Source organism: Zerene cesonia, chromosome 6 (assembly GCF_012273895.1).
Source record: "Zerene cesonia ecotype Mississippi chromosome 6, Zerene_cesonia_1.1, whole genome shotgun sequence".
Taxonomy (NCBI): Eukaryota; Metazoa; Arthropoda; class Insecta; order Lepidoptera; family Pieridae; genus Zerene; species Zerene cesonia.
Window position 1 is genome coordinate 933,483 of NC_052107.1, and position 25,228 is coordinate 958,710.

At 33.3% G+C, this 25,228-nt stretch overlaps 1 protein-coding gene across 2 annotated transcripts in view; it reads right to left on the bottom strand.

Annotated features, from left to right (window-relative positions):
* Positions 1 to 321: 321 nt before the first annotated feature.
* LOC119840500 overlaps positions 322 to 25,228 on the bottom strand; it is a 36,473-nt gene continuing 11,566 nt past the window's right edge. The window contains exons 3-8 of one of the 2 annotated variants that reach the window (XM_038367140.1): positions 6,954 to 7,097; positions 5,968 to 6,129; positions 5,144 to 5,320; positions 4,345 to 4,467; positions 1,871 to 2,115; positions 322 to 1,681 (exon numbers count right to left, since the gene is read on the bottom strand). In XM_038367140.1, coding sequence (XP_038223068.1) covers positions 1,616 to 1,681; positions 1,871 to 2,115; positions 4,345 to 4,467; positions 5,144 to 5,320; positions 5,968 to 6,129; positions 6,954 to 7,097 — 917 coding nt within the window. In that variant the 3' untranslated portion in view covers positions 322 to 1,615. Of the gene's footprint in view, positions 1,682 to 1,870; positions 2,116 to 4,251; positions 4,468 to 5,143; positions 5,321 to 5,967; positions 6,130 to 6,953; positions 7,098 to 25,228 lie in introns of both variants that reach the window. The other variant, XM_038367139.1, reaches the window with a different exon arrangement.

Here is a 25,228-nt window from a genome sequence, read left to right on the forward strand (position 1 = left end):
TGTTTTCTATTTATAAATTTTCGTTTCGCTGAATAAATTATATAATTTGATAAATGTTTACTAGTTATAACATACTTTAACTTAATCTTACGAATAAATATCTGTTTAAATATAATGGGTATATGAAAATAAAATAGCATAATGGAAGTCAAAAATATACAGTTGTTAAAAATAAATTTTTCTACAAGGCGAAGGTTATATGATTCGCCTTGGCTCTAGAATACATGTAGACAAAATAAACGCGCCTATTTTTACGCTCACGTCTGTAATAGATAATTAAATTAAAACGATATATAAATTCTTTTTCGGAACGGAAACGGAATTTTTGTATTGATCTTAGCAAATAATATTAACGATTTAGAGAGTATTAAACTGGTGATGAATGAAGTAAATCCATTTGTACTACAATAATATTTTTAAATAAAACCTAAATAATATGTATAAAAGACAATTTTTGTCTTAATGACTATCGTCGTAATTATTAAGTAACAATTTATTGCAATTCTCATATTTTTCATTCTATAGCGTTATATTCATCTTCCACGTTCGTTTTTCATTTAAATAATGACTAGAAAACATATCACGGCAATCGCAGACCACATCCAGATACATAAGTTCTTAATCTAATTTATTTATTTCTAATTTTGTAAACACAGCAGCATTTAATAGCTATGTAAGGTTGATATATTTGCTCTGATTACGTTTTTGTCGTGTTTTGTCGAAAGAATCGTGTTATAACAATAATTAACAAAAAAATTTGTGTAAACATTTATTCGTCATATTTTTGCTAATGAAGAAGCCACCTTCTTTGATGAATGATAGAGTACCTATACTCTGCTATATATCTTTTATGGATTTAATCACGCAAAGTTTCAAAGTTCAATTACGTAAAACAAAATGTGTAGAATTCAATTTGAAAATAATTGCTTGATTTTATTTTTTATTATATAACATTTTTGTTTCCGTTAATGCGAGTAAAACATTAAATAATCGTGGTTTTAATTAATAAAGAGTTTGGTTTTACTTTGAAGTTGCGATGCCCGCTCATGAGTTTAAATTGGCATATCTTTGGACAAAAATGTAGTAATTTATTGAGTGAGAAGCATAATTTAAGATGAGAAATTTATTATTTATTATTGTTAGGCCTTCAATTAGAACATAGTTATTACATATTTTCATGTATTCTTTATTTCGTGTTATTCAAAATGTCATAAACTAAATATTATATTAGTTAAAAATACAAGCCACGCCTCATGATAACTAAAATTATCTATTTCTTTAACAATCTGGTGTTTCGGCAGGGGTTAATGAGAAATTGTGCTTATTAACTAGTAACACTCATTAGCATCACAATGTCCTCACAAAGTACAATTATTAGTCTTCATTCTCTAAGAGTCACTGTTAAATCACTCCAATCACGAATTCAATCATTGAATACAATCACGTAGCCCTCTAATGCAATCATAAACCGTTAACTGCATCGCATCGATGCAACTTCGTACACACACTGGTATATTATGGTTAATGTTTTTTCACTCTACATCCACGCAACGGCTGGAGTGCCGTCAGAGGACAGGGAGTCCATGGACCTGATGACGGTCGTTGTCATTTGTTGTCAGTAAAGCGAAGAGCTGGAGCAGGGACCGTCAACTCCTTGCAGTTGATCAGCATTCGCCACTAGCTGTAAAACAATGGAATAAATGTGATAGGTAATATAGGGCTTTTCAAAAGACTTCGCGAATATTGAATTTCGTTTCCGTTATTTAATTAAATATTATTTTCAATGTATTGTGGGTACAAAACCGTTAAACAGTTTAAACAGTCTCTATAAAAGTGGTATCACATTTGTTCACGATAAATCAATACATACTTCTCGAATTTCGCAAACAGCCGGTAATAGCCCATCGGTAGAATTATTAGGAGATCTAGGAGACGGAGTGGGCGCGTGCTTCGGTAGGTCTCGGCCCGCCGCCATCTTGTCGTGCAATTGAGCAAGACGCATGCTCATCTGCCGCCTCTCCTTCTGTTCTCTTTCTCTTTCCCACTTCTTAGCGCTGTAACTCCTAATTGACGATGAGCTGCTTTGAACGGAGCTTAGACTTGGACGTCGCGAACCTAGAAGTAAATTGACAATAATTATTTCAAGGGAAAATATATAAAACAAAGTTTAAGGCCTGTTGGCGAAGCATGTTGTAATTTGAAAAATTGAAGCGTGTTGGTTTTGTGCTTATGACTCCCGATAAAATTCTTTAATGAAACTGCTACTGTGATAAATAATATATATGTTATTATATATTTATTTCAATAATAATCTCAAGCTATAAAATATTTTTTTATTGGTGGTGAAAATTTTAAGAGCATGCTGTTCTCCTTTAATGATACAGAAGAATTATGGTTCATTTATGGAAATGATATGTCACTTTTTAGCAATATAGCACAATTGGTATATTATTTTAGAATCTTCTTTAGAATGTATCTAAACATCCTACTTAAAGCTTCGATGTTAAGTAGTTGATAATATTTATATTCAAATTTTATTCAAAGCACTTATAATTAAACATGAGGCAGTATACAGGACACTTTTGACACGTTGGCATGCGACACGGTGTTTACAGATACGGAAAGCATAAGCGAACGTGCTTCGTGTGAAACTGAAAACACAGCTCACCTTTTTAATCTGCACTATACCATTCGCAAAGCAAGCACTGGCAACATTTCTTGTCAAGCGGCTTTTAATTTTAACATCGAAATTATATTCCAAATTTAAATTTGAATTAAGAAGTTGAGGCCAACGTTACTTTCAGTTTCCTGGTTACACAAAAGCTGAAAGATAGAGCACGAAGAGAGAAACAATATGAACATCGACGGCCATCTTGCTCACACCATGACGAGTCATGCGACTATCATTAGAGAAACAAAAATGAGAACCGTTCTGTTGCTGGAAATTAAGTGGCTGGTATCGTCTATATGCGCTAAACTACAATTTTCTTTTAAAATCGAAGTCGACTATGTTAATGATATAACGGAATAATTGAATGTACTACTACTCGTATATTAAACGATAATGTCGGAGTAGGTAAAATTATCTTAACAACTTCAAAAAATTGTGTGATAAAGTGAATTTGTTGAGAGAAGATACCTATTTACACGAATTATTATTTAACTATAAATTCAATAAAAAAAAAGTAAATTTGAGAACATTTTCACATAAAAAATAACATTCAATGTTAAAGTAAAAGTCCCAAAAATTATTATAATAAGTTCATTAATTTAAATCAATAGATGATAATTGAAGCATTTTTGTCAAAAATTGTAGTTAAAGCACACATAGAGCAGCCTCACACACAGTCGCAGACATAGGCCGCTAACACCAAGACGCGACATCTAACGAGCGACCTGGGACAACACATGCGTCACACGTGTACACTCCCCGAATACCAGCATACAAGTGAACAAATCCTATAATGTTGATGCTGTTTTCGCGGGTATTTTAAAATTGGCATTATTGTTTTTTCTTTTAAACGCTTTTTTTGTGAATAGTAAATTATCAAACCATTTACACGTACCTGCTACCTAAATTCCGATACTAAGAATCATACCCTTAACAAATAAACATACCTGTTACCATAAACATTATCCTAAGTTTAATGTAAAATGTTTAGCTTTATTGAGATCCATTTTTTGTACTAAATATTTTTCAACAGACTTCCGACTAAGCACATCGACGTAAATGACGTCAAGGATGTTGTATAAAAAATATTCTAGAAATAAATTTTAAATTTAGAAATCTACAGTTGTTCACCTTTCCCGCGTTCACAGAAATTGTTTAAAAATGGAACACCGTTGAAATTAGGCATTGAACCAAAACTTTATTTTATCTATCTAGCAGAATATTTTTGTGAATAAATTGTTTTTCTAAACTATTTCAGAACTGTTAATTGAATGTGAGATCCTCTTATTTACATATTATAAAAATATATATGACGTTATTTTTTTTTATTACTAATTAATTATCAATAACAATTTGTGATCTCAAAGCGAATTTCATTGAACATTTATTAAAAATGGTTGCTTATTATGTGATGTCCATATCATGGTACCCAGCGCAAATGCGAAACTACCATAAATACCAATTTAGTCGTATATTAAATAACATCGTACAAACGCGGTATTAGGGGAGGTACAGTCCACGGGCACCCGACCAGCGTTTCGTGCAATAAGGGGCCGCGCTGCATACATCATCCGGATCACCTTTGGCGGCGCACTTAGGCGGGTGCGCGCCGCCGTCCCTTACGGCCTTCAGGTGGCGCGAGATTAGCAAGATGGCCGCCGTGCGCGCCGCACCTGCGCGCGACGACGGGGCGCGCCGCGACTCGCGCCGCGAGCCCTCCAGCTCCAGCGTGCCGCTCGTGCAGCCGCTGCGCGAAGAGGCGCGGGACGACGCCCGCGTCGCGCTCAGCGTGCCGCCTGGTCATACATACGCATTACGTACACACATATAGTATAACTAAATAAATCATCAGGTTTAGCCCATCTAACATGTATATTTGGATCATCTTGTACATTTTTAAATAAACCAATTCCCAAAGAACTGAACGCTGCAATGAAGCACCTTACATTACGGATTTGATAGCAAAGATATGTATCACGCTTATAGTATACTATTGAATAATGTTAATTGACAATTATAATATGTTATTAATAGTATTATGAGTCGGTACATACTAGGAATAAAATTGAGGTTTATGTGAAAGTAAGCGGCTACTTTACGATGTGATGTGAATACGATAAGCATCATATAAAAATTATTTACATTTGAGACACAAAAGAAGGTTTGTGAACTTCATCGAGGATCAAATTGTGAATCAAAAAAATGTGAGCCGTCACGGGACGCCTGGCAGATGTGAAACATCGATATTATTTTCATGTATGTATGTATATATACAATCGTATAACGTGGCGACGCGTCGCCACGGCATGTGTCGCCACGCAAGAAAACGGTTTTACGTGCGGCTATAGATGTTTCACATCAAAATTAAAGAAATCTTTAATCTGCAAACAGTTTCAACATCATTAAGTAAAGTATAATATACTTACATTTTAAATGATTATCAGGACAACCAAACAATTCAGAAAAACTAACCAGTATCATTCAAAGAGTAAAGACAGGGTGGAGTAAGTCGCGCATCAGCTAGGTGCGCGGGGTGGTAGCGGGCCTTAGTGTACAGATGCAGCACGAAGCATAAGAGGCCGGCCAGCACGAAGATGCCCGACGCTACTCCCAGCAGCGTCGGCATGTCCGCCGTCAGCAGCACCAGGTCTGGAAGCGGTATGACGTATTTTTAAGTGACATGTAAGTTTGGACTACCAGATAACGGGGCGGTATCATCTGAGAGTAATAAGTACAAAACTGATCGTAGAAGCAAGAATTCAATGCTACGAATTTTATCGTTATTTAGCGTATTTATAGTCGGTTTGTTGTTAAAATATTTAGATTGAAGTGAATTAAATTTTCTTTTAATTCTTAATCCTAATACTGAATCAAAATTGCTCACATTGAATGGCTGATAAAGACGTCGGCACGGGCGATATACAAATAATGAGGAAGGCGTTATGTAACAACACAGCCCTGATTTTTTGTCTCCTAAACATACTCATTACTATTATTAACATACTATAATACTACTAATAATAGATGTATTATAGTGGAAGCACTATTAACTACTACTACCTAACAAACGATTTGAAAGTCAGCTGAATGAATAAGATTTTAATTTGATTTGGCACAATTTTACTTCTAGATTGACTTAAAACCGTGTAGAGATCAACTACAGAGTTTCTTGCTGGCTCTTCTCTAGAAACTGCTTTCCGAACCGTCAAATGTTAAAACGATTCAAAAGTGTATCTTTTATAAGAAGTCTTATTCAATAAATAATGGTTTGAGTTTGAGTAGACTTTCAAATTAACCTTCAGTGCAGAAGACCCTCTGCGTCGGCCGCGAGTGGCTGGTAGTGTGGTAGCCAGGGTCGCACTGGCAATACGCGTTGTGATTGACCTGGACGCAGGACGCGTGGGGGTCGAACGCTCGACACGTCTCCCGATAGAAGCATTGCTCACCAAGCTTCTTGGCTGGAATTTGAAGGCACATTAACAACTAGTTTAATGTTAAAGATGTCCTGAAGAAAGGATGGCAGAAATCATTGTGTTTATGCATTATGTTTATTATTTTAAAGCACTAGCAGAAGTTTGAAACTGAATGATTTAGGCATACAGATTTTAAATATAAGCTATACGATTTTATTAAATTAAAACCATAACAAAAATGTTTGGAGGAAGTTAGTAATATGTCTCAATCAAATTTTTAACAAAGAATACATAATATATAATATATAAAAAAAAAAATTAAAACAACACGTTATGTTCATACTTTGTTCTTTTACTGGAAATTACAACCTTTGTAATTACCATTCGTTAAAACTTATATAAGCATAAATTAAGAAAAATAAATAACAAAAAACACGGAAGATAATTCATGTATCACTCGTGCGTGAATGTTTGTAAATATTATGCGACGTGGATCCAAAGAAGAGTTTAATTCAGACTTTAGTGATCTTTGCCAATTATAGGGCAAATGTCATTTGAAACATGATTTACTTAGAAAATCTTTTAGCATTTAAATACAAACTCAGATTATTATTTTATTTAAATTAACGCACATGACGTCACAAAATAGCACTAAATGTATCCTAGTCCCAGTTGGGTCACATTATCGACGTAGCCAGCATAGCGGGTTCAGAGTTCACATCGACAACATTTGTAATTAGACACATAATGCTTCATTATTATTCTTTTCTCATAAACAAGTTGCTCATGTACTTTTAGTACATTTTATATTCATTCTCGAAAATCAAATCTCACGCCGGGCGCATAGTACTTCTGCGAGGAATACCCACGTTTAGCGCAGCCCCTCGCGATGCCAAGCTCCACAGAATGTTTGGGGTCGCACTGGCACGTGCTGGAGCGCGGCTCGCAGTACACATGCACCAGCTTGGGGTTGCAGGTGAACTCGCACGGGGAGCCCAGGTAGCGGCCCTTTTCTGAAAATACATAATCACATTTCTATTTATGACATACATATGACAAGATGTTTTTACTTTAAGAAGTCCAAAGTACTGATTTGTGTTCGTAAAAAAAAATCCTATGTATGCATAGAAATTATGGGTCACCTTGTTTGTCCGCTAAAAACTCCCAAAACTACTGCTACTACTATATACTATTATTTATGTATTGTAGCTATTATATGTTTCGTGCAGGCGTTTCATTGTTAAGTGTTCATTTATATGCATATATATTGGATGTGTTAGGTGTGTAGAGGTGTAAGGCTGGTTTTAATGTCACGCTGACCACACGCTGACCGTTGTTTCGGCTGTCGGCACCAGCGGTCAGCGTGACGTATCACGGTTTACTGTGTTTATAATATTGTTTACATTTCTTCCCTTGGTTTAGAATCTAGTCTTTGTTTTATCTTGTTACGTATGATTTCATATTAACAGTATGTTATTATCAATAATAATAACAATCATATCAGCAATATAAGTAACTCTAATAAAAAAATAAAACATAATAAACATTGGTTATAAAAAAATACTCATTTATATTCAATGTTAAAAATATTTCTCGTTCACAGAAAGTAAATGATGAGGCCACTTCGGAAGTAAAATAACACCCAAATAAGTACACATGTCGTAAAGATTGTGCTCCATTTTTATTGTCCAGTCAGATAAAACTACTGGACCATAAAAGGCTACATCCTGTATACGTAAATGTAAAAGGGCACACTCTGTATATGTCATATGTTTGCGTGTAAGGTATTCGATAGCTGGATGGATATAATCTATGTCTGTAGAAAATTTCATACTAATACGATAAGCTGTTTTCGCATGAAAGAGTTACAAATACATCCATCCATAATCCAACTTTCACGTTTATATAGTAGGATTGAGAATAATAATAAATGTTTAATTCGTTGTACAGTATATAGGCTACCTATATGGAGGGTTCATTTCAATAAAATTTACTACAGAAGAAAAAAATTGCGCAAAAATAATACCATTGGCATAGATAATATAAAACTATTGGTTAATATACCATTATTCTATATAGATTATTGGGTATGACAACATCAGGATGCTAAGCGTACTTTATCATTTATAAAAGAATCACAGAAATCTCAAATGTTCACCTATAAAAGGTATTCTTAAAGTCAGGAAGTTATAAGGCCACATGGCGGAAGGAGGCTTCGGAAGAGTCTGCCCTTGAATGTCTATAGAAGCGGGATTGAATAGCAATATTGTTCCATAACTCGGTTACGTTTGTATTGTTCACGTCGCCTAATGAATTGTTTGCGAATTTCAAAACGTACAAAGCATACGTACCTATTTCGCCGTAGAATCTCAAGTTCTTTATAAAATTTCCTTCAACTCGTACATAACGACAAAGGAAAGTTTTTGTACGAACGCAACCTTATCGGAATTGGTAATTTAAGTATGTGGTGTTGAATTCAGTGTTCTCTAATTTTGAAAGAAATAAAATCTGACCTGTAAGTAACTGACAGACAGAGTTAATTTCCCATTTATAACATTAGTAGGGACAATACTTCTTGAGGAATTGTATGTAACGTATAATAAATAAATAAATCTAAATTAATAGCGACATATCATTAAACGATATTAAGACGATCAATATTGATTCCTTCTTTTGTCTCGTCGTGTATAAATAACGCAGAGATTCAGCATCTTCCATCGCTTCATAGTAATTTAAACTGTCTTATAGTAATTTAAACATAAATTATAACTGTTTTATAGTCATTTAAACTGTCTTACCGGAACTATAGATTAGTTCCGGTAAGACAGACTCAAGCCGAAATTTAATCCAATAGTTCCCTAACTATCCTTTTAAGTATCCAATACCTCAATTCTATCATAAAGTTTGTCATATCTCAAATAAATATAATTAAAAGAAACTCGATTTTATAATAGAATCAATCTTCTTTCATTTGCTCATAAACGTAAGGAAATTATTAAAACCTGGATATTCTAATCAGGATGATAAGATAAGCTTATTGTTTTGTCACCAATCCTTATAAATGTACAGCGTGTAATGTAAAGTCTGAACCAAATCTGTCCGTTTTAAGTTGTTCAAAATCGAGTTTAATCAAGTCAGCTAGATACAAATATACAAACATGCGTGTGAGATAGTAAAAGCACAATAAAAACCCACGCTGATAATACAAAAATAGCTTGTAATTAATCTGTATTGTTAAATTCTATTTGAAATAAACGCCTTGCATAATACGACCTTAACTTAGGGCAATAAATTAACCAGGCAAACCTCCAATGGAGCCCTGACCTACCATTACGTCACAGCTACGTACGGATTTTTGTCCAATTAAAATGTGCATTCAATTATTGCGGTCGACAAATTGTAAGTAATTAATTCAGTGGCCTGCATTGCAGAATTCAGCCAGGTCAGGCTTTATGGTTGTCTCAGATGCTTTCCGAAATTGGAAATATCTGTTTGTGCTATCATAAGTAAATGCCGTTTTACTAGGAGAACATTTTGTTACTGCTTTATGAAACAGAAAATGTAAGGGGATTTTTTCCTGTGAGATAAAATATTCTGTGACATGTAAAGGGCATTGAGACATTATCTTTAAATACTACGTTACTAAATTTATGCTATTGTCGTAAACGTATCTTAATCTTTAATTTGATGTTGGTTGTGAAAATCGGATTATGCAATTTCCCTTTCACTTCCTTTATTACATAATCCTCTTTTGCTTATCCTTTGATACGATTAAGGAGTCGGAGCGAAATTGCTTCTGTAGAATGACTAATCTATAAAGAGGAATCTTTTGTATTTTTGTATGTTTGCAACATTTAAACGCAAAAACCCCTCAACCGATTTCAAAAATTCTTTCACCCTGAGTGATATAGGCTATACATGTACCATGGGCGAAGTCGGGGCGAACAGCTAGTTTGTAATAAAAGGGAGACATTTTATTTGATAAAAGAGACCAATTAAGTTGTTTTATATTGTATTTGCTTGCAACGAAATGGGATCTTCGGGTTAAGCAGTGTCTATTCTGAATAGAAGCTTACTGAAGAAAAAAATGTCAAAGCAAGAGAAAATAATTTTTTACCGGTTATATGCGAATACTAAATTGTTTTTTTTTTTTTAATATGTGCCAATTTCTTTATTCACATTGCGTTGTTAATATTATCAATCGTCTATTAGAACTAATGGAAATGCAAAAATAATTTTATATTTAAAGCATATGTGGTAACATATCGAGACTAATCCTACTAATATTACACATGCGAAAGTTTGTAAGAATGTGTGTGTTTGTTGCTCTTTCACGCAAAAACTACTTAACCGATTGCAATGAAATGGTACGTAGGCATCTGGACAACTGGAATAACGATATTCCTACGGGATACGGACTTATTACGCGTGTGAAACCGCGGGGCGCAGCTCGTAGGTATATCATAACATAGAGAAAATAATAAGTCTTTCATATTTCATATCATTCAATTATTAATCCACTAGTAAAAGAGGTTATATAGCTTAATAGATGTACGTTAAAATGAAAACGTAAACGACGTAAAAACGTTAATATTCAGCACAAAATGGCGCGATAAATTTGCCGCCGCTTTCTGACAAAGCTTGATAAATAAGGTGTCACCATGACGTGCCAGGTTAATCGATTCTGAACACGGCCTTCATCATATTAGTTATATTTATAGCCTAGGTGTGACTAGTCAACGACCTAGTGATAGACCATTAGATGGCCTGGAAAAAAATAAGTTTGCAGTGTGAATCTGTGGGTTGAATATTATTTATTTTCTGTTTGTGTTCATCCACACAAATGAACGTTTATATACGCGTTGGTTCACACAAGCGGGGACAAATTGTGGGATGTAATGTAGAATTAGAAGTTTTTTATCAATATCATTCATTAAATCAATATCATTCATTAAAATCATTCATTAAATCAATATCAATATCATTCATTAAATTTCTATAATAAAGACCAAACAAACTAAAAAACGATATTATCGACTGAATATTTTTTTACAAAAAAGGTCGCGTCCCTGTCCAGATTCTAAAATGGCACCAAATGACAACAATTCCCTATCAAACACAAAAATAATCACGACAATCGGTTGAAAGCCCAAGGAGTAATCGAGAGACAATAAATAAATGGAGAACCTCCTTCGTTTTCGGGAACGCTGGTTAAAACGGAATCCAGCAAAGCGAAATCCAGTTCACACTTAACATTCCACGACAATTTAAGTGTCTCATTGAAATTTGAATTGTATTTCAGTAACAGCTGCGGATAACAGAAGGCTTTGAGGGCCTTGGATGCGAGGCCGGGACGACCTCGGTACGATTATCTACTGCAGCGTACTGCAGTGCTAAATGGATTCCAGCTCGCACAGAAAGAGGTTTTGTGTCTCAAAAGGAAGGCATGTGTGTCAGTTGAACTAAACCCTTCTTATTGATGATTGATAAGGAGTAGAGTTTTATATGCGGGTTTCTGAACTAGTTGATTTAAGGTTATCTTACTACCATAAAACAATAAGCATATAATCAAACAGAGTAAGAAAGCAGATATTATATTGGGTACACAGAAAAGAATCCTCACACAAAATTCACCGAATAAATCACCTTTAAACTAGAATTCTAAGATACGAAATGACAGAATAAATTAAGAAACTTATGGCTGCATAATTAAAATAATTATTTTGTGTTTTAAATTTGAAGAATGAGAAAATGACTTCAGAATTTGCAGTTTACATGAGTATTTATCTAAATATTAAGAGAATACATAAAATTTTTAAACATTCCATAGATTAACGACTAAACTTATAAATACTATGCCAAAGTTACAGCGAAAACGTTTGTGCAATAAGCAGCTGCAAGCCCGTCAAATAAAGAAAATCTGTTCACAAAGTAACATTAAAGAGCTTTTAAAAGCCATATTAAAAAAACTGCATTCGGAACTTGTGAAGCGTGATAAAGAAAGAAGTTTGAAGCGAATTCTCTAATCCCACCAGTTACAAGCGATTGTTGCCAGCTGACAAAAGTTTTGTATTTTTTTCTGTTTTTAACTCGAATCGGATCGGTCGAAACTTATGGCGCGTAAATAATTTTGTTGTTCAATTAAGTTTTACAATATTAGTTCATTAAGAGATTTTTTAAAAGTTTAGAATGAATGAACGTTTGACGAAATAATCTCGTGATAGCGATGTTCATACAAATGTAGGACATGGATTAATTATTCGTAATTTTTTGTTAATGGCATTATAAGACAATTAGTAGAGACAAAAATTAAATAGTACTGAACTGAGATTGTGACAAAGGGGTGGGATGAAGGTTTTGAAACAATTTCTAATAAACTCTTTTACTGAAACTACTATATGTATATACTACTATACTATATGTATATATATAGTATGAACTATGTTTAAAAGAAGAATCTGAGGCAATGGTGATAACTTGTAATAATAGTGTTCGTAAGCGAGAGTGATCACATTACAGAAGGAAAGAGAAAAAAACATGTTTATTTAGCGAGACAGTATGACATAACCAAATAAAAGAATATAGATATAAAAATAGATATGAAAAACCAGTCTTTTTTTTACAAAAATTAAGTAATGTGATAAGACTTAGTGTGACATACAAATAAATTACAATAGTTTTTTGTTTCTTCACTATAAAACGGAATCAACCATTTTGATTGATTTAAACTTTCGCTAAAATTTCATCCTTCCTGAAGCAAATACTTACTGATTCTCTGATGAAGAGACCATCATGTTTTAAGTGGAAAATTAAAGGAATTAGCATACCGACTGGTTAATTCCCTCAGGGTCCAGATTATGAATATTGTAATATCTTTTCGGTGGCCATTATTCTGTTTACTTGCTACTATATTTAAATTGTAAACCCAAATTCGAAAATAGAACAGAGACGACAGATTGCATATTCATTCATTTTTGAACATTTATCCTAGTCTATTACCTAAGCATGAATATTAAGGATATTGTCAATAGCATTGCTATTGATTAAGAATATCCTATGTGGTCCCTAATTGACAAGAAATTAAACGTCAACCTTGCCGATAGCACAGATAACGTAGTACCACAGATAACATAATACTATAAAACTATGGTTGTCAATACTAATATATTAGTAGATACTGTCTATAGATGTAAAATTTTCGCCTCTCACTTATTTGTAACCAAATACCTTCGAAAGAGCATGACTGAATTTAAGAATTATTTTGTGTATATTGGGTAGGTCTGAGAAAAGGTCGTGAACTGACTGTCGTGATTTTTATACCACTAAGTGTTTTAACAAAACAAGCATTGCCGGATCCACTAAAAAGTTTCTATGTATAGTTTGCAAATTACTAATGCATGTTTTTTTATCTGGGTCAGGACATTAAAGCCGTCCATATATTTAATTGATAAAAATATCAAAATCCTGATAGAAAACTAAGCTAACGTAAGACTCAATCAATTTATATTAATTATTTGCGCATTAAATTACAGTATTTCTTTCTTTCTTTCTTTTATTATTAACCAGCGAATATTTGATTGTATTACACATAAAATCAGGTCAATGGTGTACTTAATAATAACTAATTCTGTTTATGATTACCTAAATTTCAAATCATTGCCTTATAGTTATTGTTAATTACACGATATTTTATTGAAATGCCTCGCATTAGGTATTGTTATTATTATTATTACATTCTATAAACTGATTTATAAAATCATTTGAATGTTTTCATAAATAATTATACTCAAAACATTAATAGCTGTTATATGTTCTAACAACATAACATATTGGACTTGGAATAGGTGCGTATTTTGGCTTTGCGAATTTAATTTAAGAAGACTGGTGTATAGTAGTGGAAACAAAAAGGTAATTTAATAAAACTATAAGCTTATTTCTTAAACAAAATTTCGCAAATTGCAGTCCCTAAAATTGTTTTTTATATCCTACAACTTCAATATAGGCAAACGACAAATTAAATATTTTACGTGGCCCAGATGATTTGCTATGAATTTGTTCGTAGGCGATGAAGTTATGTTAAAAAGATGCTTTGGTATTCTATTCAACTGTTACATTACTTTCTTAATATAAAAGGGCAATAAATTTTTTATTGTGAGCATCAATATGCTGTATATTGATGGTTAACCCAGTTCGATTATTGAGCGTCTTTTATTAAAAACTTAAGTACCTGCTCATGTACTAAATTATATTTATAACTAGCGGTCCGCCCCGGCTTCACTCGTGGTACAAGTATAGTCTATAAACCTTCCTCAATAAATGGGCTATCGAACACTGAAAGAATTTTTCAAATCGGACCAGTAGTTCCTGAGATTAGTCTAACTCTTCAGCTCTACAATATTAGTACAGATTATGAAAATAAGATTTAGATAAAGATATGTTTATTTAATATTTTAGTCAAACTCGTGTCCCATTTTTTGTAACCCGATGAAGTTAAGCCTATTTTTATTAATGTTTTGTATTTATTCGGGAATTCTACAAAGAGGTCTTCAACTATTTATTATCTATGTGATGAGGAAGTTCTGTCAGAACAATATTAGCCAGGACGAACACGAAAAGTAAGTCAGTGAATATCCGCTTTTATATAAGACGATATGAATAACATCCATCATCAACAACAGTCAACAGAAAATATCCCTAAGTACCTCAATTATTACACATATATTAAATTTTTCCGACGATTTATTTATGTTTTGTAGACGTCAATTTGCTTAAGCTTCCAAAGTAATTAACGTAAGACGTAGTGAGCACTCAGCGGAACTTTCAGCTTTATCGCATACAATGAACTGTCTCAACATCTTTTAAGAGCTGTAAAACAAAAAGCATTTTAAGGAGCTAACTTGCTGTTACTTGGGTTTTTGACGTTTTGTAAGGCTCAAGTCAATGTTAAAGTTCAATTTATTCTTGAAAAGGGGCATGATACTTCTATCAACATGAAAAATAGTTCAAATTTTAAAGATTCATCAATATAACAACCGCTTGCGGCTTCGCCTGCGCAATCAAAGAGTTGATTATGGGTATGAGATGTTTAACAGTGTGAATGTGATTCGATTTTTATCTCCAGGCATAAAATCGAATCACAATAACGCTCCGTTGCGACGTATACGAAAGACAGACAAACATATTTTCTTTTTATAACATAAACTAGTTGTCACCCGCAGGTTCGCCCGCGCGGTCTTAATAAATTTTCATGATACAAACTTTCATCCCCTTTTTTATCCCTAGGAGGTAGAATTTATCAAAATCTCTTAAATTTCTATTCTCCAAATTTCTTAGCGGATACCTACGTCATAAAATCTATTTACATGCCAAATTTCAGACCGATCAGTCAGTGGTTTGGGCTGTGCGTTGATAGATCACTATGTCGGTCAGTCAGTCAGTCACCTTTGATTCTAATTTTTTTATTTGAATATATTGCAAAAATTTGAATATAAGTACTATGGAGAAGATGAAAAATTGTTATAAGTTGAAATGATTAATACCTTAGATATATTGATATCTGTGAAAATTACGTAGAAAACTAAAAACGTTTCATAAAATTTAACGACTATTTAATTGCGTGAAGTACCAGCTGGGTGAAGATATTACAAATAGTATACCACTATACAACTAATATTGTAATTAATGCCTATGTTCGTCTGTATGTAACAGCACCGATTAGTATAAAATTATGAATGTAAACCATTGCAAACCCATGGTCAAACAAATTGTTTTTTTGAAAGGGTTGGAACAATTGTTTTGTACACGTGTGGAACCGTGGGGCATATATAGTTTAAAATAAATGGAACACTTTAAAGTGTGTGAAAATAACGATAAAACATCGCGTTAATACAGATACTAGTTAAGCTCATAAAAGCGCGTTTTAAACTGGTAAGAAAGTACATGAGAAGGTTTCTTATGAAAGTGCAATTTAACTGGATAACAAGCTCCAAGTGTAATAAACCATGATTCTTGTTACACACAACACATTTTTATTTTGTCCTTGCAAAAATGACATAAATAAATAGTACAGCATTATGCTATCTTTACTAACGACAGTAATTATCTGTGCACATGCGTTATTATAAAACTTTTTTAAATAATCACATAATCTTGTACTTAACGATATCACATTAACTTCGTTCAGAAAAGAAGAATTACAAAGATAAATATTATGATTGAATGAATCAAGTTGTAATTCAATACGACTTCTATCTTCGCACGAATCCTTTGCAAAAAGCTTTCCACGACAAAACATCACAAGGAATAGGATTTAGTTTTTACGATCATTCCATCCGTGATCTAATTAACAATTCACTTAACGTCCTGACTTACCCTCGAAGCTCGAGTACCGATGTGAAATATTGCAAGAGAATTCGACATTTTTACCGGGTTTGAATAGGATCGATGAAATAAAATATTTTGTCATAATTTTTTACACTAAGAAGAGTCATAAATATCATTTCATATTTAAATCATACAATACTATTGTGTCCCTGTGGTCAGTTTTCATTCATACTCCTTAGAAACTACTAATCTTTGTACCATTTTTCAGATAGGTCTTGCTATAGTTTGACAACTATTTTTATACCCCTAAGTGATCATATCCTGGCATAACATTGTTAATCTAGTATTAGGGTCAGCTAGGTCTGAAAAATAAAACGCCTTTATTCTAGATATAAGCTTAGAATAGATATAGGTATATCAAATAGATTTGATAAAAGCTTAGAATAAATTTGCTACAAATAAACCGAATATCATGTCAATGTGTATTTCATTTAATTTGTCTATGTTCGACGTCTTAACCTTTATGACGTCGATATTCGTCGAATTTGTCTATGTTCGACGTCTTAACCTTTATGACGACGGTGATAGACTCGGGCCAACGCCCGAGTCTATCACCACTTTGTAAACAAAAATTTATAAATTTACAAAAAATGTGAAGTCAAAATTAAAGGAGAAATACCCATAAATTGTCAAAAGAACATCATTAGTATTTAAAACAATATTTGTGCTTCAACTAATGCTTAATATACAGATAAAAATAATTATGTAATAGCACAGATAACATATTAGAATTACTCTAAAGTATTTTAAAGCTCGCCTAATCTCGAAGATCCGATAATATAGAACTGTACGAGTAGCTCGACTACCAGTACCACAAATTGTATTACTTAAATAATATTTGGTTTCACGGTAAGCTTGATTTTACTCGCAAGTAACTCGCAAGTAACTCGCCTTTGACAACAAATTTCTTAGTTTATTGATCAAAGGGACTCTAACATTCGCTACGTAGAAAATTATGGGAGTGTCTCTTATTGTCAAGCATTAAATAACAGTGGAGGTATAATGAAACTAACTTTCCGGACGCGGGTTCGCCGTGCATTTAAAGAAAATAAACAACGAGGTGTTGTTTTTTTATATCATTCTCTAGTCGCCTACCTATCTCTAGACACAAATATCATATCATAAAACCACTCAGTTGCGACGTAAAAGAAGATCAAACAAACACAATAATTTGCATTCATAATGTTAGCAAGGTAACAAAGGTAACAACTATTTGTTTGCTATATGGGGGACAAAAGTATTATATTTATATATCTATATGCTAGCGCGTGTAGACTAAATTCATATTCATCATCATCATTCTAATATATGGAATCTAAATTCAGCATGACATTTGTTTTTTATTGTTATCATTCTCAAAGTCATCAGCATTGATACAAATTTATTTTTTCCTGCTACAATCCACCACTCTTTCACACGGGCGGCTCTACTTTTATTTCGTTCGTATCGTTTTTCCCAATTTTTTCCTGTGATCTGTATAATATATGAATAAAGCATAAATCTATTAACTTCATACTCATATAGTTTCCAAATTAAAGTTACAGAAAAATATATTTTATATATTAAAGAGTCGGTATAAAAAGAAAATATACCCAATGACAAACTATTTATCCAAGTAAAGGGTTGTCGTGCATAAAAGAGTTTCATAGCTTTTAGAGAGCACTGCGATATTGGAAGGTTTGAGAAAAGAGACCGATTCTTATTTAAAGGTCAGCTTTCACAAAGCAAGTTCTTCAAAGAATATAATACTAAAAGCGTGTACTTATATATAAATCCGTGTTAAAATATATTTTGTTTATAATTAGCGGTCCGCGGAGGCTTCGCCCGTGGTACTTTAAGCCTATGGGAGTCAGGGAATACATATCCAGTCGTAAAAAAGGACTGCATTTGTTATTGAGATTAGCGCGTTCAAACAGATAGAAACAAATAAACAGAAGGAAAAAAGTCTTTGACTTTATATTAGTAGTAATGGTGTAGTTAGTATACCTAGACATTTAATTAACGTTAATCAGGAATATACAGCTTATTTCCAGTGATTGTTCTAAATATAGGTAACCTAAATAAAATACCTTCGAGAAACGTCTAAAATGGAACTAAATCTATTGAAGCACGCAATCTAATTGGTGTTTGATAGTTAAGTCCAAGCGTAGGACTAGACAGTTGACCTATTTAATTAATGGACTGAGACAATATGAATTTTTCCGAAGAGAAAACTTAACTAGGACTCTATAACACAATATCGTGAAGTTTAAAAGTATGATGGTGTGTTGTGAAGAAATTCTCTTAAAGTTATTGTTTAATGGATAATTATTTAAATAGAAAAATCTGTATATTTACAATACATGATGCACAAATAGGTAGGCGAAGTTTTAAAGTGGAATTGGTGCACGCTCCAGCACGAATTGTGCCAGCTTGCACCGGAGAAGTACCACACCCCCACATAAGACCAACCTAAAATAGTAGCATGCTACTGTCTTTTGTACGGTGAATGAGAGACGGAGGAACGTTTTCTTTTCCTCGCACTTCTCAGTCCATTCTTTCTTTCCAGTCGTCAATTCTATCCTTATCTATTTCGTCTTAAAAGCGGGCAGGGTATTCGCAGAGGCCTTACCGTATATAGCCCTATCTCTGCGAATGTTCATGGGCGGTGGTGACCGCTTACCAAGCGAATCATCAGCTCAGATGCCCTCTTATAGCCTTAAAAAGAAAAAATGTGTGTTCTAGATGCTGGGTATTAAAATGCATGTTAAAGGTGTAATGTTAAGTTATGTTTCATTGTTTCTTTGTAGATATACATTCTTGTTCGCGATTCTAAGTATTCGTCTAATTTCTAAGAAGCATATTATGTTATACTTACAATGCTCTAAAAGTTTGTTACGTGATTTTTCCTTGTATGTGAATAATGCAAATAAAGAAAATATTCTGTTCTGTTCAAATTGCTCGTATTTCTTTTGAAAATACTTATATCACTGTGTATTTTTCTAGTTTTAGTTATTCGATTCAATATATCATATGAATACCTATATATCACATTCAGTTCTCATGTTGAGAGTTTAAAGTTAAAAATATATATTACAAAAATATGTATTTTTAATGCATGGCATATCTAATTAGGGACATATTGAAAGCATCTTATTTTAATGCAAAATCACACGAGCAAAAACGGTAAAGGTGACAACGTGAACTTACAATTAAAACTGTTAAAATATCAAAAACATTAAACCGTCTGAGAATAATTTAAATGGCATTCTGCCCAAAATTATACATACAGGCGCAATAATTATCTGTAGCAAAAGAATATACGTGCGAATGTCATGCCAGTCGTTTATTTTTTATCTGTAAAAAAAGAATTTTTGAAATGGAGCGCGGGAAACGGGGGCAAATAGTATCTTATCTGTGCAACCGTCGCGTCGGTCGTTACTTCCTCGCGTTACAAAAACCTATTTATCACAGGGATTTGGATGTCCCACGGTAACAGATTAGTTCTAGCCGTGACTTATTTTGTAACAATTCAAAGGAGTCTTTATTATATGACCTTTTCCGATCGATTTGTGAGGTCTGTTCCTGTTTTTAATTATTTAAAATACACTTATTAATTAAAAGGTGGTTCGTCTATATTTTAATAAGATTAAACCTGAAGAGATTGTTTGTATATATTTATTTTGTTCATTTGTTTGATTAGAACGCGTAAGGAACATCTGGACCGATTTCAAAAAATTTTACATGCTACGTACGTGATCCCTGACTGCTATAAGCTATATATACCACGGGTGAAGTCGGGGTAGAACGCTATTATATCAATAATTTATTATATTATGTAATATCAGGCAACTAAGTTGGTGGTTCAATCAACAGCGCCCATAAATATTTGCAGAGATAGAGCCAATATTTTAAGCCAAGTTAGTTAGTCAAAATAGAAAGGTTCATGACGAATAAAGGAGTGGACTGGGAAAAGCGAGAAAAAAGATAAGTGCGTCCGGTTCTCCTACTCACCCAACAAACAGTACATTCTACTTCACGATATTCCAAAATGCCAAAAATGATATTTTTGATAGTATTTAGTTCAGACGAAACCGGATTGAGCGGTTGGTTATATTGATAAGCTATTCAGTTATAAATACAGCTTCTCAAAATTGATTCCAATAAAGTCTGCGTTACATGATTGGTCGGTTGTTTGCTGGCGTCGAGCCAAAATCGGATTGCATAATGACAAACTTTATTGTCATTGGACGCGGCTGTTTGATGACATATGGTTTTTACATTCTGTTCGGAGTGGAGTACTCGTTTCAACTAAAATTTGGACGTTTATTACCTTGGTTGTTTTAGTCTCATTTCATTTTAGCTGAATGTTATAGGATGTTCGGAATAAGTTGGATTAGGTTGAAATTTGGGATTTATTTCGTTGTAATGTGCGGAAAACTAGCTTTGAGAATTTTTCATTTGCTATGACAGCCATTTATATTTCACCGAGTTTAATTATTATGAAAATAATTAATTAAGAAGTAAAATACTACCGTCTACAAATTGCCAGAACTAAACTAAATTTAAGTGGGAGGTAATAGGAAAATGATAGCCCACATGGAATGGGCACTTAGCCAGACTGGCTTTGATATAGAAACAGAATTATCAAGTCTGGAAGTTTCTTTCCTACGTCCATCCTAATCTTATCCATATTTCAAAATTCATCCGTTTTTAATAATATTCATTTAGCAGTTCATCCGTTGAAACATATTTTACAAAGAGACAGATGTTTTAAAAAATTCAGCCCATTAGTCGCTAAATTTACTATTCGAAAAACATTATTAAATTATCTATCATAGTCTATAGTCAAGTCATTGAAATATAAACAAAGTATTGGTTATTCTTCAGTATATAATGGTAAAGCACATTTTGGAAGATTAAGTGGATCTTCATTCATGAACGATTCGCTTACAGCTACGCGGAGCCGCTACGAAATACCTCGATGGGTTTATGCAGTTATCTGTTTACGCTCAGAGAGATTTAACTATGTTGCGATTCTCGGTAGCGTTTATAATGTTGCTAGGGTCACCTTCAATAATAATAATAAATGTATAATACTCGCGTAAAATGAAACACAAGAAAATACAATAATAATAAAGTTTGATTTTACGCGAGTATTATACATTTATTAATTAAAAACTTTTTCACGGATTTTAAACGTGATTTATTCGTTATATTATTAACTCGAAATTTTCGAAAACTTTACAGCCAGCGTGATCACGGGGAGAAATAATAACATAATGAATAAATCGCGTTTAAAATCCGTTAAAAAGTTTTTAATTTCTAAATAATAACGTCTTTATTAAAACTATTCAATTCGTACAATTATATAAAGCCTGTGTTAAAGTTAAAATGTTAAAACGGAAGCATTTTTCACACTTTTTTGTTAATTAATTGCCTCGAAGTACTATTTTTGTTTCATAAAATCACCTCCTTGATCCAGTGGATAACGCATGAGCGTAAAACCGAAGAGTCTAACACAAAACTAACAAAAAATGCCTCACTCATACAGTGCACGGAAGCTTGATCATTTACTGATTCATGTTAATTACAACAAGGAACGTAATGACAAAAATATCAAACAACAGAATCACATCAGTCGGTTGAAAACCCACGGAACATTCGATAACTATACTCGATAGTTAAAACAAACAATAATCTATCGTGTGAACCTACACAGATTTGAGACGTCTGTTGAGAAAATTTATCAGTGAGACAGATGTATAGTGCCCCATACCCTATAAAAGGACTAGAAACTTTCACAGTATTATTACACAGATCAAGAATATTGGCACAACGTGGTTCTGCAAACACTTAGAGTGCTTGCATAATTGTATTTGCGGAGACGATGTCGTCTTTGATTCTGTGAAACAATATTTATTCTTAGTAACATAAGCTCCTGAGGCGACGCTTCAATGCACTTACCATATAAAGAAATGAAATATATACAGTTAATATTCATAATGTTTAAAAGGATTACGAATTAGTAGAGAAATAGAGTGGTAGAATTTTGGACTATGTAAGTTTCTAGAATGATTAAATCTTACACATATGAGTATTCTTCATTTATTGATTTGTATACACAGATAAATTTTACTGAAAGATGTCGAGCGCGAAGCTTCGCCCAACACCTCCAAACAAGATTGATTAACTTACAGCTACGAGGCGTACCTACTAGGATCCAACTATAGTTAAGCCTTTAGATCAAATACCGATAACACACATTTGTGTATAATCTACATCGAAAGTTCTAGTTCCATGTCCAAGGTCCCATCGGAAGTATACTTGACACGCTTAACGGTAAGAGGTCAAACCGCGAACACTTAGACGTTTTATTATATTCCACAATAGCTGAGTTTAAGTGGCACTCGTTGCTTTTTGTGCTAATAGACAAAGGGTTAGGAAAATATATTTATAGCCTGTACCAGTTCCTTGGTGCACAAAGACCTTTCAGTGGGTTTGGGGATTTGAGACTGCGTTATCTTCCTGTTAATTACTTTGATGTTGACTAAATGGCAAGCTTCAGGGTTAGAACCCTAGAATAAAAAGGCATAAGATAAAAAATGTATACCCAACGTCTGAATTCTCATTAACGTATTATTTAGCAGCTGTTGTCCCTGTTCCGCCCCATAGATAAGTTTTTCAAAATTGTTATGTATTTATGTTAAATCAAACAGGCCAAAAATAAAGTAAATACGGCCATTTCTGAGTAACCCAACTTTATTTAGATTATATTTTCTGGAGCTATGAATAAAAATAACGAGTAAATAAACAATAAAGGTAGGACTATGCTTCGTAATTCTCTGAAACTTATGTTATATGTTTGTTATATCTATTGTGTGTAGCGTATACAAGTGATATAAAGAACTGGGTAACAAAATAGCCTATGTGCAAAACCAGACTTCTATCATATTACAGGTACTAGATTTACAAAGATACACCCGTATATTCTTACAAACATTTTTGCTTATATATTAATGATAATATTGTCGGATGCACAGAATAAAATATAAAATAATAATAAAATGCATAGAATAAAATAAATATAAAATATGTATATAATGTGTCTTGTTTTATGTTTAACTGGGTAATCGAACTGAGCACCACCGCCCATGAATATTTGCAAATTCAATCTTATTCACGGATAGGATAGGATCACTTAAAGTCGGAATTACAGGGCACATAAATATAAAAGTCTACCCAAATCCCAATCTAAACCCAAATTCGATCTATAGAATCGAAGGTGTGCTTAGATAAAAAATATTACGTATATATATGTTAATCGTATAACACTATGTACTAAAGCTAGCTAGATTTTATCATTTCGTATTAAAACAATAACTAAATATAGAGTGAAAATCAGCGTATGATAAACAATAAGTTCCATTGATTAAGGACACCACATACGGGACATCCTGTAAACACAATATTTTCCCTACTAATGCATGTATTTTATTTAACTTAAGAGCGATACGATATGGATGGCGTTATTTCCTTTCATACTATGAAAAGTAAAATTAAATTAATGAAAAGTAAGATGTCGGAGAAATAGATAATTCATGATTATTTTGATTTGAAAGTTTTAATATTAATTTGGAGAATGAATTTGGAATAATTTTAAAATAAGTGAATGTGTATATAGCTTTAGCAAGGAATGTCAGCAAATTCACGCAGAATTTGAATTGTAATTTACAATTTGGTATAACAAAGTTTTCTTTACAATGGATACAATATTGTAATCATTGAAATAATGTTTCATATTGGTTGTGATGGTTCTTAATTATCTCAATAGATGGCGTGGGGTGTCCCTTAGGAACATAAAACCGAAAGAGTAGAAGAAATTCGATTACGGAAGTGGGATCACGGGTGGCCGTGAGGCTAGGCGTTGCTACGGTTTGGCAAAAAAGACACAGGTTCGAATCCCGTCTTGTCATCAAATTTTTCTATTCTTTCAAAATTTATCAAAGTTTTCTTTATTCATCAACCGATTTCAAAAAAGAGGCGGATTTCAATTCGACATTTATTATTGCGTTAGAACTTTCGATAGGGTAAACCAATTTTGGCGATTTATTTATCTCAATACACAACTCATATTTTGTAGTTTTCTGAAGCCTTATATCTTTAGTTATTCGCCGTACAAAGTGACTATCGATCTTTATATAAATACACATTGCCACAGCTGTTAAGTCAACAAGGTATACTTATTACAATTGCGCATAGCATTTGGGCCCATTATACCACCGTAATAACAAGCCATGCATGTTCCGTTTGATAGATTATGTGGCTTCCGTGATATAAAGGTTAAGGTAAAACTGAACGATAAGATCTGTGCTTTGTTACCATACAGGCAACAACAACATTATATATAATAAGTAGCTAACCGGAGGCCCATATCCTTTTCCTTACCCTTCCTAGTCCTTTCCTTTATTCCTCTCGACAATACTTTCTTAATCCCTTCCCAATTTAAAGTCGGCAATCCATTTGTAGAGGCGTAAGGTCTGCAATGGACCTTATGCCTCTCCAAATGTTCATGGGCGGTGGTAGCGCTTACCATCAGGCGTCCCACCAGCTCCTTTGCCGACTGTAACATAAAAAAAAGCTTTCCGCCCGCGGCTTTGCTCGCGTTGTCACAGGAAAGATAGTTTCGTTTTCCTCACGTATTCCCGTTCCCGTGGGATTTCCGGGATAAAAACTTTCCTATGTTCCGTCTCCTGGGTCTAAGCTACCTCTGCACAAATTT